The following is an 11,163-nucleotide window of genomic DNA, read 5'->3' as shown; positions in this document are numbered from 1 at the left end:
CAGCTGCAGTGGCAGTAGCAGGAGATGAGGCGCCAGCCGGCGCCTCTGCCCCGGGCAGCTTCACACCCGAGGGCCCTCGCTCGCTCCCGCCTGACGGCCGGTTCGAGCGGCAGCCTGATGGGTGGGTCCACTGCGACCGACAAGACGTCACGGCATCCCAACGTGACGCAATTCTGGCCTTCATGAACGCCAGCACGAGCACCTTCGCCTACAAGTTAGCAGATCTTGTGGGCTACAGTGGCGACGTCGGCCTTGAGCTTCGCCACGGCCGTGCAATCTATGAGCGCCCGCGCCCGCACACCGCAGACGAGCTCACAATCATGGAGTCCAAGCTACTCCTGGCCTACGGGGACCCGGCGGCCGCCGCCTGGCTGCCGGGAGCTGCAGCTGGGGGGGCACCCACAGCCGACGCTGGGGGGGCACCCACAGCCGCCACTGGGGGGGCACCGGAGCCTCACGCTGGGGGGGCGCCTGTGGAGGGCGTGCCCATCGGCGCCGATGGCCGGCCAGCACCTCAGCGGGTGCTCGCGGCTGCCATCACCGCCCCGGCCCTGGTCTACCCTGCCGGCGCGCTCATCCAAGGCGCGCGGGCCCGCTGGGCACAGCTGCAGGCGCTGCCCTCCGTGGTCTCGGTCAACGCCACCGCCATCGTGCCTGACGCGAACGAGCTGTTTGCCGGACACAACGGCGGCCCCACTGACGCCACGGAAGCCCCGCTGGCCGACTGTCATCCAAGCCGCGCGTGTGCAGCTTCGGCAGCTGCCACGGTCCCCGCCACTGCCCCTCCGCCTGCGCTCCGGCACGGGCGACGTCCTGGGCCTGGACACGCGGCTGGTGCAGCACAACTTCTTCGCAGCCGCCATGGGGGATGCGGGCATCACGCTGCTGGAGCTGCCCGGCGGCCTGGCCTCAGGGCTGCAAGCCGCCTTGCGGATGGGCTTCCGCATCCGGCGCTACGTCCACGTCGACACCGACCCCGCCGTGCGTGCCTCTGTCGCCCGGCTGCTGCCCATGCTCTCCACGCAGCATGCACCGCTGCTGCCGCCGCAGTCGTGGCAGCTGCACTCCGGCCCCGACCGCCTCGGCCTCACACCGGCGGACCTGGTGCCCTGGGCACTCGGGCCGGAGGGAGCGGAGCAGCTGCGGTTGCACGACGGCAGCCAATGGCTTGTGGTCACCAGCTGGGCCTCGCACGCGCTCTGGCGCGACTCGCTCGCCCTCCAGCTCCTCGGCGGCCTGCAGCAGCAGCTAGCCAGCCGCCGCCTTCCCCAGCTCGCCTTCCTCGCGGAGGGTCCCTGGTGTGCGGAGTCACCAGACGCCTCGCCGCCCTTCGGGCCGCCCGCCGGCATTGACGCTGTACAGGCCGGCAGCCCCGCGCATCGCGTCACCTCCCTCTACACCAACCTGGCCGACTCATCCCAAGTCGACTCCGCCCTCTCTCACCTCCGCCCTCTTTCCAGCCGCCTGCTTGCTGCCGTGCTGCCGCACGGCCGCACGCCTGGTGCTGCGCAACGGCCCCTCCCTCCTCCTTACGTGGCGCTGCAGGCCCCCGGCCAACCCCTCGCCGCGCTGCCCCCGCCTTCCCCACCGCCCGCCGCCCCGGAGCCGCCACCGCTGCGTGCCGGCCCTGATGGCCTGCCCTGCGCCCCGGACGCAGCGGACTGGCTCGCCGTCTCCACCCACCACTCCTCCCTCTCCTTGCCCGCCTCCTTCGCCGTCCAGCTGCTCCGCCGCCACACGCCGCCGACTGTCTTCACGGCCGCCTTGGCTGCCGCCACGGCTCTCCACCGCCTCTTCTTCACGCGCCACGACATGCAGCCGCTTCCCCCTCGTCAGATCGACGCCCCGGCCTCCACGCTGGGGGGGGGGGAGCTGCCGCCTTGGGCCCAGCAGACCACCTGGAGACCGCCTTTGCAGCGCTGGCGCTGTCAGACGAGCCGTCACCACTGCTGGACGCGACCGAGACCACTCTCGCGTTTGCCCTGCTTCACCAGCGTCTCCTCGGGGCGCGCATGGGTGCGCAGCTGCATGTCTACGCCGCAGTGGCAGAAGCTGCGGAGCAAGCGGACTGGGCTGATGCCGCACTGCCGGCGTCGGCGGCCCCGGCCGCCGTCAGCACCACCATCGCCTCCGCAGCCCTGGACCCGTCAACCCCGGACACCGCAGACGTCTGGAACGACGCTCCCGTCATGGACCTGCTGCGCCTGGGCGCCCAGTCTGACAACCTCAGCCGCGAGGAGCGGCAACGTGTGCAGCGCCGCGCCGCCAGCTACCGCTGGACCGGAGAGCAGCTCATCCGCCTCATGCCCGACGGCAACACACGCGTCTGCCCGCCGCCGGAGGCCCGTGACGCCATCGTCCAGCAAACGCACGAGATCGGACACCTCGGCGAGCGCCGCACCTTGGCGCTGTGCCAGCTGGGCTACTGGTGGGCCGGCCAGCGGGCGACGGTGCAAGGCGTTGTGCAGCGCTGCAAGCTGTGCGACATGGCCAACACCGGAGGCATGGTGCGGCCTTTTCAACTGCAGCCGCTGCCAATCCGCGGCATGTTCTACCGCTGGGGCATCGACCTGGCGGGCAACTTGCACCCGACTTCCCCCGATGGCTACACCTACGTCATGGTGTGCGTGGAGCACTTCACCAAGTGGATCGAGCTTTTCCCGCTCACCACCAAGTCCGCCAGCGAGACCGCACGAGGGCTGGTGGAGCTCCTGACGCGCTTCGGCTCGCCCGCGGAGGTCACGACTGACCGCGGTACCGAGTTTGAGGGTCCGTTCCAGGCGCTGTGCGAGGCCAACGCCATCGACCACCGGCGCACGCAGCCCGACCATCCGCAAGCCAACGGCCTAGCGGAGCGCATGGTGCAGGTTGTGAAAGCGGCACTGCGCAAGCACTGCCGCAGCACGCAGTCCAACGACACGTTGGATAAGGCGCTGCCTTGGCTCGCCCTGGCCTACTGCTGCTCGCCTCAAGCTTCAACCCGCTACTCGCCCTACAAGCTGCTCTACGGCGTGGACCCCATCATCCCGCCTGCCGTCCGCCCGCGCTTTGAGGAGCACGAGCTAGCCTTCACCGGCGACGGCAGTGGGCAAGCTTACGCGGAGGCGCTCCTGCAGCGCTCGGAGTGGCTGCGGCGGCACGCGCCCGCCGCAGCCGGCAACCTGCTCATCGCACAGCACCGCGACACCCAGCGCTACGCTCTCACCCGCAGCGGCGGCTACCGCGCGCGGGCACTGGAGTTTGTGCCCGGTGACTACGTGTACCTGCGCAACGCAAATCCCGACAACACGTTGGAGATGCCGGTACGCGACCAGGTGCTGCGCGTGGAGCATGTGGGCGACATGGGCGTGGTCGCGCTAGTCGGCCGCGACACCGCACGCCTCCGTGCGCGAGTGGAGCAGTTAGTGCCGTGCCACCTGCCCAACCTGGACCCGATTCAGGATGCCCGGCTGCTACGCACCAGCAACGACCTGGAGTGCGAAGTGTGCCGCAGCCCGCAGCCGCCCTCCCGCATGCTGCTGTGTGACGGCTGCGGCACCGGCTGGCACCTCCGCTGCCTCACGCCGCCACTCAGCAAGGTGCCTCCTGGCGCCTGGATGTGCCCGGGCTGTGTGGAGCTGGGCAAGGCTCCACCCACTGGCCCCGCGCCGCAGCGGCCCTCGGCGGGCCCAGTGCTGTTCCCCAACGCTGACACGCGACGCCGCGACGCGGAGGCAGCTACCCTCGACGGCGTGTCAGTTGTACGGGCAGTTCCTGGCCCAGCCGGAACACCGCGGCAGCTGCAGAACGGCACTCTGCGCTTCCGCGGGCCCTTGTCACGCCCCTTCTACTTTATGGTGGAGTGGCCGGGAGGCTCCGCCGAGGCCATCACCCTGGCCGATGCAAAACGCCTGCAACGGCAAACAGTGCCATCGTCACCTGCATCAGCCCCTGCCCAGGGCGGCGAGCCCACGGCCAAGCGCCGTGTTCAGCCTCGCCGCTGATGCACCAACCCTGCCGGCATCCCAACGGCAGGACACCGCGCACGCCGGCATCCCAACGGCGTGTGCCGCGCTGGCATCCCAACAGCGCGCACCCACGGACATCTGCTTGGAGCTGGCTTGGACTCGAAGCCAGCAATGAGGATTGACTAACCCAGTGACGTGTGACTAGCTAGGTGTCTGTTCTCGTTTGTCGTGTAGCATGAACTCACTCGCGTATCATCCTGGTGTCATGCGTTTGCTGTCCCGTGCGTCTGTATGTGCTTCCGACTTTGCCAGTCTCGCTGACTCCCCTGTCTTCAGTCGTGGGGGGGATCTCTCCGCCCGGGAGCGGCGTTGTGCAAGTTCGGCTGTGGCGCATGTCAGCTGTCGTGTGATGTTGTGTCTGTGGTTTGCCGCTGCTGCATACCCCCCCCCCCTGGGGGTGGCTCTGCTGTGTGTGCTGTGCTGAGCGGTAGGTTGTTGCCGGTGCCTGTCGGGTGACTCAGTGCGTGTGACTCAGCGTGTCAAACCCGGTCCTGCATGGGAGCCGCTACAGGTCCAGCAGGGGTATGCCGGGCCAGCGAGTCCCTGACTCGCTGGTTGTGTTGCCAACAGCGCAAGCTAGCAGACTGTGTATCAGACTGTGTCAACCAACCCATCGCGAGCATTAGCCTTGTCCGTTCCTTCGCTTCCCAAACGTTAGCATCCCACTACGTTAGACTGCGTCAGCCTGCCTCGCGCCAGCAGCAGCAGCCAGCCTCCGTGGCTGAATCGCTCATCATTGGTTGTCCCCGCGTCAGCGTCCAGACCTGATCACCCTGGTACGCGGCCGGGCATTGGGACATTGGTGGCCATACGGGGTCCCTACACTCTAGGACCGTATCCGGTGCATGCAATCTCTCCGCCCGGGAGCGGCGTTGTGCAAGTTCGGCTGTGGCGCATGTCACAGGCATCCAGCAGTGCTGGGCCGGCCCGCTAGGGAACTGCAACAGAGCTTGGAAACGGGTAGTCCCAACCACTCAAAAACAGCCAATCCCCGAAATTCCCACCCTCCTACGTACCCCGCCTTGCTTCACTTACGTACCTACCCCCCCTCCTTTGCCACGTATCCACTCTGTACTAGCCCTAGCTGATTCTCTTCTAACGAGGGCAGCGTACTATGATAGTAGTACGTAGTACGCGCACTACGTACTATGCAACCCTGGTGGTCCGCTACAGGCTCAAAGCGAAAGGGTCGATGGCCATGACGGTGTTTGTGTGTGCCAGCCAGTTCAAGCCCGCAAGCCCCCGACATCAGCGCCAATCGAGCCCATCGTGATTGGTCATGTCGCCCAGCCCATTCTCAGCTCAGGTCAGCTATAATAAGCCCGTGGCTCACCGGTTGACCTGTGGCTTCATTGCGTCCCACTGTGATATGACGTACAGCCGTACATCAGCCTACGAGACTCCTCCATGCCCTAGACAATCCTTACGCCCACGGCACGTCCTTACAGCACTGCTCGTGCAGACCCTGGCGGCAAACCGCCAAACCCAGCCGCGGGATGCGGCCATGTCCGTCACGCAAGTGGCAGAAGTCCAAAGAGAATGCAGTCGAGGAGCGTGGTCACAACCACGGCAGTGGCAACAATACAGTTCTGGCTGTTTTTCTGCATTAAACGATATCCTTGTCACTCCGTGGGTTGTGGACGACAGCTTTCTCCGGGTGTTAGTTACTTGCGATGATGGTAGCAAGGCTTCAGAGTAAATTTCTGAAGAAGTTATGAAGCAGCGCTGAAGGTTTGCGCAGCCAGAAGGTAGGCGGAGGTGAGGAAGGGTAGATGACCGTGTTGGTGTTCGGGCAGGGGCCCCTCCCCAAGCGCCGGCTCGAGATCGAGTGTCGGCCGTCGTCCCCGGGTCCGCCGGGTTTCGGGAGCCCGGATGTCGGAAGCAGGGGTCGTATCTTGTTTTCAGGGCGATGTCTAGCTTAGACAAACACACAGACACGCACGTACACGCAGCCCGCCGGCCGAAAGGCCAGCCTCCGGAATAGACCGCCACCAACCCGGCCCGGCACCACCAACATCCCGCACCCCGTCCGGCCGGGCGAGGCAGGCCCAGCCCCGAGCCCAAACTAGTCGCAGCAGCGGAACACATTACCCGCGGCGCAGGGGTCGTATCTTGTTTTCGGGGTGATGTCTAGCTCCAGACAAAAACGGCCGGGTAGCCGCCGTCTTATGTCTGGGCACATGGTGGTTTAGGAGCTCTTCCATAGGAATTCAGATAAAACCGGCCCCACACCTGGGCCAACAAAATCTCGCCCCAGACATGAAAACCAAAATGGCCGATTAATGTCTGGATGAGCCCTGTCGGGAAGCGCCCCACAAGCAGAACTAGGAGCAAACGCAGCACCATGGGGCTTAGATCTGCATATGTGCATGTTATGACGTAATAAGCACAAATAAAGCGTGGGAGGGCCAACTGGCGCGTCCCGGCGTGGTCATGTCGGCACTTGTCCCCACATTAGACACATGCGTACTGACACGGCGGGGCTCTCAAGCGCTGGTGCTCATGATTTCACGTCTAACAAGGCTGCCGGAGCACGCTGTCCATACACCACACGACAGAGAGGTGAGCACGGGGCTACATCATTCCATGTCAGGGGAGGATCATCCCTTGTTGTCTATATATACTTGCTTCTCTTGCCCTGACCAGTCGCCGCAGGTAAACATGTTTCACTGCTGCAGCTGCCGCCTTCTTGCCTGCCTGCCTCTCTTGTACTTTGGTATGTCGCCTGGCCCATTCTCTGCTCAGATTAGCTATTACACGTCCGTGGCTCACAGGTGGACCCGCGGCTTCACTGCATCCTACAGTGATGAGGTACAGGGACAGCCCACAAGCCTCCGCCATGTCCAGGACATCGTAATCACCCACTGCGCACAGTCAAGCGCAATCCTAAGTAGCAACTCCGGCTCAGGACTGTCCGGCACCCACCAAGTACCATTGACAAATTGAAAAGCTTTGTAAAAGGTTTGGTTCACAGGAAGTATCGCTACTGACAAATGCACAGATAACCGCCTGTCGCTCTCACTTGCTTGCCATTGCTCTTGTTTCTGCTTGCCCCGATGTGTGAAAACACGAGCAGTGCACGTTGGACAACTCGCCTAGTACCGGTCCTGTTGACCTGCGTATGGGGAAACGTAGTCAGGGCTGGTGAGGTCCTCCAAGGTGGGGTCAAAGCCGCCCCCGCGGCCGCCACGGCCGCCACCATAGCCGCGGCGTTCATAGCCGCCACCATTGCCACGGTCACTGTAACCACCGCGGCTGCTGTAGCCACCGCGAGGGGCGTTGTCACCACTGGCGGCAGCCCGATGAGGGGCATCATCAAACCCACGATCACCGCCACCACCGGCTCGGCCACCGCGATCATAGCCACCACGGTTGCCACCACGGCTGTGGCCGGCGCGGTCGCCGCCAGCATTCCAGTCGCCACCAGCTGCAGGGACAACACGCACATTCAGGCCTTGTAACAAGTGGTCACGCATCACTCGTCAAGCAACAGCAGAAACACATTCCACCATTGGGTGGTGGGCGCACTGCCAGCGTGCAACTATACGCAGGCGTGTTTGCTCATTGCATGACTCACAGCGAACTCCATCAGCGTCGCCACTCCTGTCGAAGGCACCGCCGCTGCCTCCTCGGCCACCCCGGTCGTAGCTGCGCTCCTGGCGCTCGTAGGAGCCACCGGTGGCCTCACCACGGGGGCCCCGTTCGTAAGTGCCGCCGCCGCCGCCCTCGCCGCCGCGGTCATAGCCAGTGCGGCCGCCTGCTGGATGCCAGCAAGCACACACGGGGAGCGTGAGGTCCAGGCAGCACAGCACCGGCACTGAATTTCGTGTGCAGTTCCACTGCCGTGTACTCGAAAGCGTGAGGGAGCCCACAACCCTTGTCCTTACCACAGCCAGCCGCCCCACGCCACACCCTGCACACGACCTACCTCCCCGGGCAACATAGCCGGACCGGCCTCCGCCCTCCCTGCTGTAGTCACTGCGCGAGCGGTCATACTCGCGCGGCTCGCCTCCATGACCACCGCGGCCGCCACCACCCTCACGACTGTACTCGCCACGAGGGCGCTCGTAAAAGCTGCGCTCGCCGCGGTCACCACCAGCACCAGCGCTAGCACCACCGCTGCCACTGCCACCGCGCTCGCCACCACCACCAGCGTATCCAGCACGGTCGGCACCGCCGTATGGTCCTCGGCCGCCAGCGCGGTGGGCGCCCTCAGTGCTGACCTCCATTTGCTGCTGCTGCTGCTGGCGGCGCTCACTGGGCCGCGCGACCTCGCCCCGCTGCGCCGCCTCCAGTGCCAGCGCCTCGAAGCGGTCCAGCAGCGCCTCCAGCTCGGCCTGGGCAGACCGGGCCAGCCAGGCGAGTATGGTGCAGCAAAGGGGGGGGGGATGCCAGTGTTGCCAGGACTAGATGCTTGACGAACGGCCGCGAGGATGGGGGGAATAGTTCAATCCGGGCTGGCTTAAGCGGGGTGCAGCGGGGTGGGTGGGTAGGGACGTGGATCAATGGCATAAAAGGAAGCGCCCGTCGACTTCTATGTCACATCAGCCACCTGCTACAAAGCCACACCAAGTACTCACGTGGAAAACCCCCGCAAGAATTCTATTCAGCACGAATGGCCGCACAGCTGCACCCCACAGTGCCCCATGATCACCTGCCTGTACCAGCCCTCCTGTTCACCCGATGACACACTGCAGCCCAGTGCGCACCTCACGGGTACCCAGCTCCTGCTCCAGCTGTGAGCAGTCGGTGCCCGCCTCCGCCTCTGCCAGCTGCACGCGCACCTCCTCAATGCGGGCCTGCAAGCAGAAGAAACATGCCCTTAACAACTTCACACCTGCAGGCAACCTGCACTTGCTGATAGGGGTTACATGTGGGACGACAGCCGTGGACTAACCCAGGGACCCAAAACGTAGAAGACACGCACGCTCACCCGAGGAGAGATCCCCGAATGACCCCCATGCTCCTCGCCTCCGGAGAGGAGAGGAACCCCAGGCCCGGCTCACCGCAAATGCTAGCGCTGCTCACCTAAGCGGTGGGTCAGCGTCATAAGACTACCTCTTGCGAGTCCCTAAGCTGACAGGCTAGGGTGAAGCCGGTGGCGAGTCCGCTGCTGGCCCCACAAAGATAACCCCTCCAACATCATCTGACGCTAGGAATGGGTGCTGGTTCGGGGCAAGGTACCAGCGGCGCGGAGGCCGACGCAGACTCACAAACGCAGCTAGCCTTGACCAGAAGTCCGCAATCACCTCCACACCGATCCTTCGCACAACAGCAGCCTCTGCAGTCCGGTCCGCAGCATCACGGCAAGCGTAGAGGCGCTGTCGGCCGTATTCTAGGGCCGCCACAGCAGCCAAGCACACGATGTCCCACACCGCACTTGCACACCCTTTGTCCGCACCTCAGCCGCACGGCGCTGCTCCAGCTGCTCAGCATTGAGGCGCAGCTTGGGCCGCTCCTTGCGCACAGCTTCCTTGAGCACCTCCTCCTACACAAAGGCGCAACATGACACTATTGAACGCGCCTGGCATGGGAGGCTCGCCAATCGCATTGCGTTGTCAGCTACAAATGCTGCATGGGATCAGCCGGCAGGTAAAGGCTCAAGCTATGTGTGGCAAAGAGTGAAGACAAGGACCCAAAATCTATGTACACCTTAACACAGCCGCCTGAAGCGGCAGAAACAGCATATGAGCGCTTCACACTGGCGTCCGGCGCTTACCTCGGTCTTGCCAAGGCGCTCTGCAATCACTTGCTCACGGGGCTTAGCGGCGCCTGCACAAAAGTATCAATCGCGTACTCTCATATAATAGCTCTTGTAGGGTCATGTAGTATGATGGGTACATGCTGGCACACCATTGAACAATGTAGCTGAACCCAAAAGCTTCCTCCAATGCCTCTGGCACCTGGCCAGGGCCCGTACTGAGGCCATGCAGAGTCAGCCCAAGCAGCCGGCCGCAGGTATCACCTACTTGAGAAACCGATACCACAACGCTGTCAAGTTCCCGGACGATCACCACGCCGGCGTTGCTCGCTCAGACGCACCGTTTCAGTTTCGAGTCCCCCAGGAACCACCCCATCTGCTCATTCAATGCACCCGCCTCACCGAAAGGGTTGTTTGCAGACTTGGCCGCGCGCGCGGCATCGAGCGCGTGAGCAGCATTCTCGTCACGCGGTTTAAGGTTGAGGCGCGGCCGCTCTGACATATCCCCCTCGTCTCTGCGGCACACGAAATTTTGGCACTTCAAGGTCATACCGCCCACGGTACTGTACATATGTCGCCTGGAGAGAGATCCGACGCCATACAATACCAGCCAGCTAACGACCACTCGCCGATCCGTCACATTCTATTCCGGCAGCGCGTTCTGGCGGGAGCGCTTGGCGGCCTGCGCGCACCCATCGCGTGCGACTGTGTCATCATAGGCGTACCAGCGTTCGTGTAGTGTAGTTAAGCTCGCCTCAAGCGTCAGGAGTCTAGAGCACGTCCAGATCGTTCAGCGTAAATCTCAAGGTTCCAACGTCTTTTCCCTGCCTGTCAGGTCCCGTTCCGCTATCCTGGGACCGCACAATTGCAATGTTATCGTCCGCAGGCTTTCCACTAGTGTCAAAGAGCGACCCAGAATGGGGCCTCAACAATCATGGGCTTCTGCTGGAAGCAAGGGCCCCGAAGCGCGCTACTAAATTTATTTGCGTTGTCGTATATTTTCGTTTCATGCGGACTTGCTCCTGACTGACGACAAATGCTTTGGTTGGTGTACTAAACCAAGGTCGAACACAACCGTAAACAAGGACCTTGCTTTTCCAGCATGCGCGTACTCGCATGAAACTTCAGTAGTGCTGTTGGCCGCGGACGAGGCGCTGTTGGAAGCGTCAACTCCAGCCCGGCTCAGCGGCTCCCCAAACTTGTCTTCTCAGGTAGTGCACAACTACAGTGTGTGTCACCTGACAGTGTACATCACCAACTGGCGCACAAACCCGTTCACGCCACAGGGTGTTGCTGGAGGCTAGCTGCAGTTGGGGCGCGAGTATGCAGTATGCATAATGCAAATCAGTACACATGGCAGCACTCTAGCAGCATGCCTGGTGGCCGTGCACAACCCCGGTCCATGGCACTAGAGTCTGCCAGCTTTCCAGCTCTCACAATCGCTCCGCCAGCAGC

At 63.5% G+C, this 11,163-nt stretch overlaps 1 protein-coding gene across 2 annotated transcripts; it reads right to left on the bottom strand.

The window, feature by feature from the left end:
- Positions 1–5,895: 5,895 nt before the first annotated feature.
- Positions 5,896–10,617, bottom strand: CHLRE_06g252850v5 (uncharacterized protein). 2 transcript variants are annotated; one of them, XM_043062620.1, is made up of 8 exons: positions 10,434–10,617; positions 10,111–10,223; positions 9,727–9,779; positions 9,409–9,495; positions 8,717–8,806; positions 7,936–8,344; positions 7,585–7,767; positions 5,896–7,434 (listed from the first exon to the last, which is right to left on the bottom strand). In XM_043062620.1, exons 2-8 carry the CDS (start codon positions 10,208–10,210, stop codon positions 7,103–7,105), a joined length of 1,254 nt encoding a protein of 417 aa, XP_042923327.1. In that variant the 5' UTR covers positions 10,211–10,223; positions 10,434–10,617; the 3' UTR covers positions 5,896–7,102. The 2 variants fall into 2 exon arrangements, with proteins under 2 accessions (XP_042923327.1, XP_042923326.1); XM_043062621.1 differs by having other exon boundaries at positions 7,585–7,764.
- Between the last annotated feature and the right edge of the window lie 546 nt (positions 10,618–11,163).

The sequence above is a fragment of the Chlamydomonas reinhardtii genome, chromosome 6 (genome assembly GCF_000002595.2).
Source record: "Chlamydomonas reinhardtii strain CC-503 cw92 mt+ chromosome 6, whole genome shotgun sequence".
In the NCBI taxonomy this organism is placed as follows: domain Eukaryota; kingdom Viridiplantae; phylum Chlorophyta; class Chlorophyceae; order Chlamydomonadales; family Chlamydomonadaceae; genus Chlamydomonas; species Chlamydomonas reinhardtii.
The sequence above is the reverse complement of the archived record's forward strand: the minus strand, read 5'-3'. Positions and strand labels throughout refer to the sequence as shown.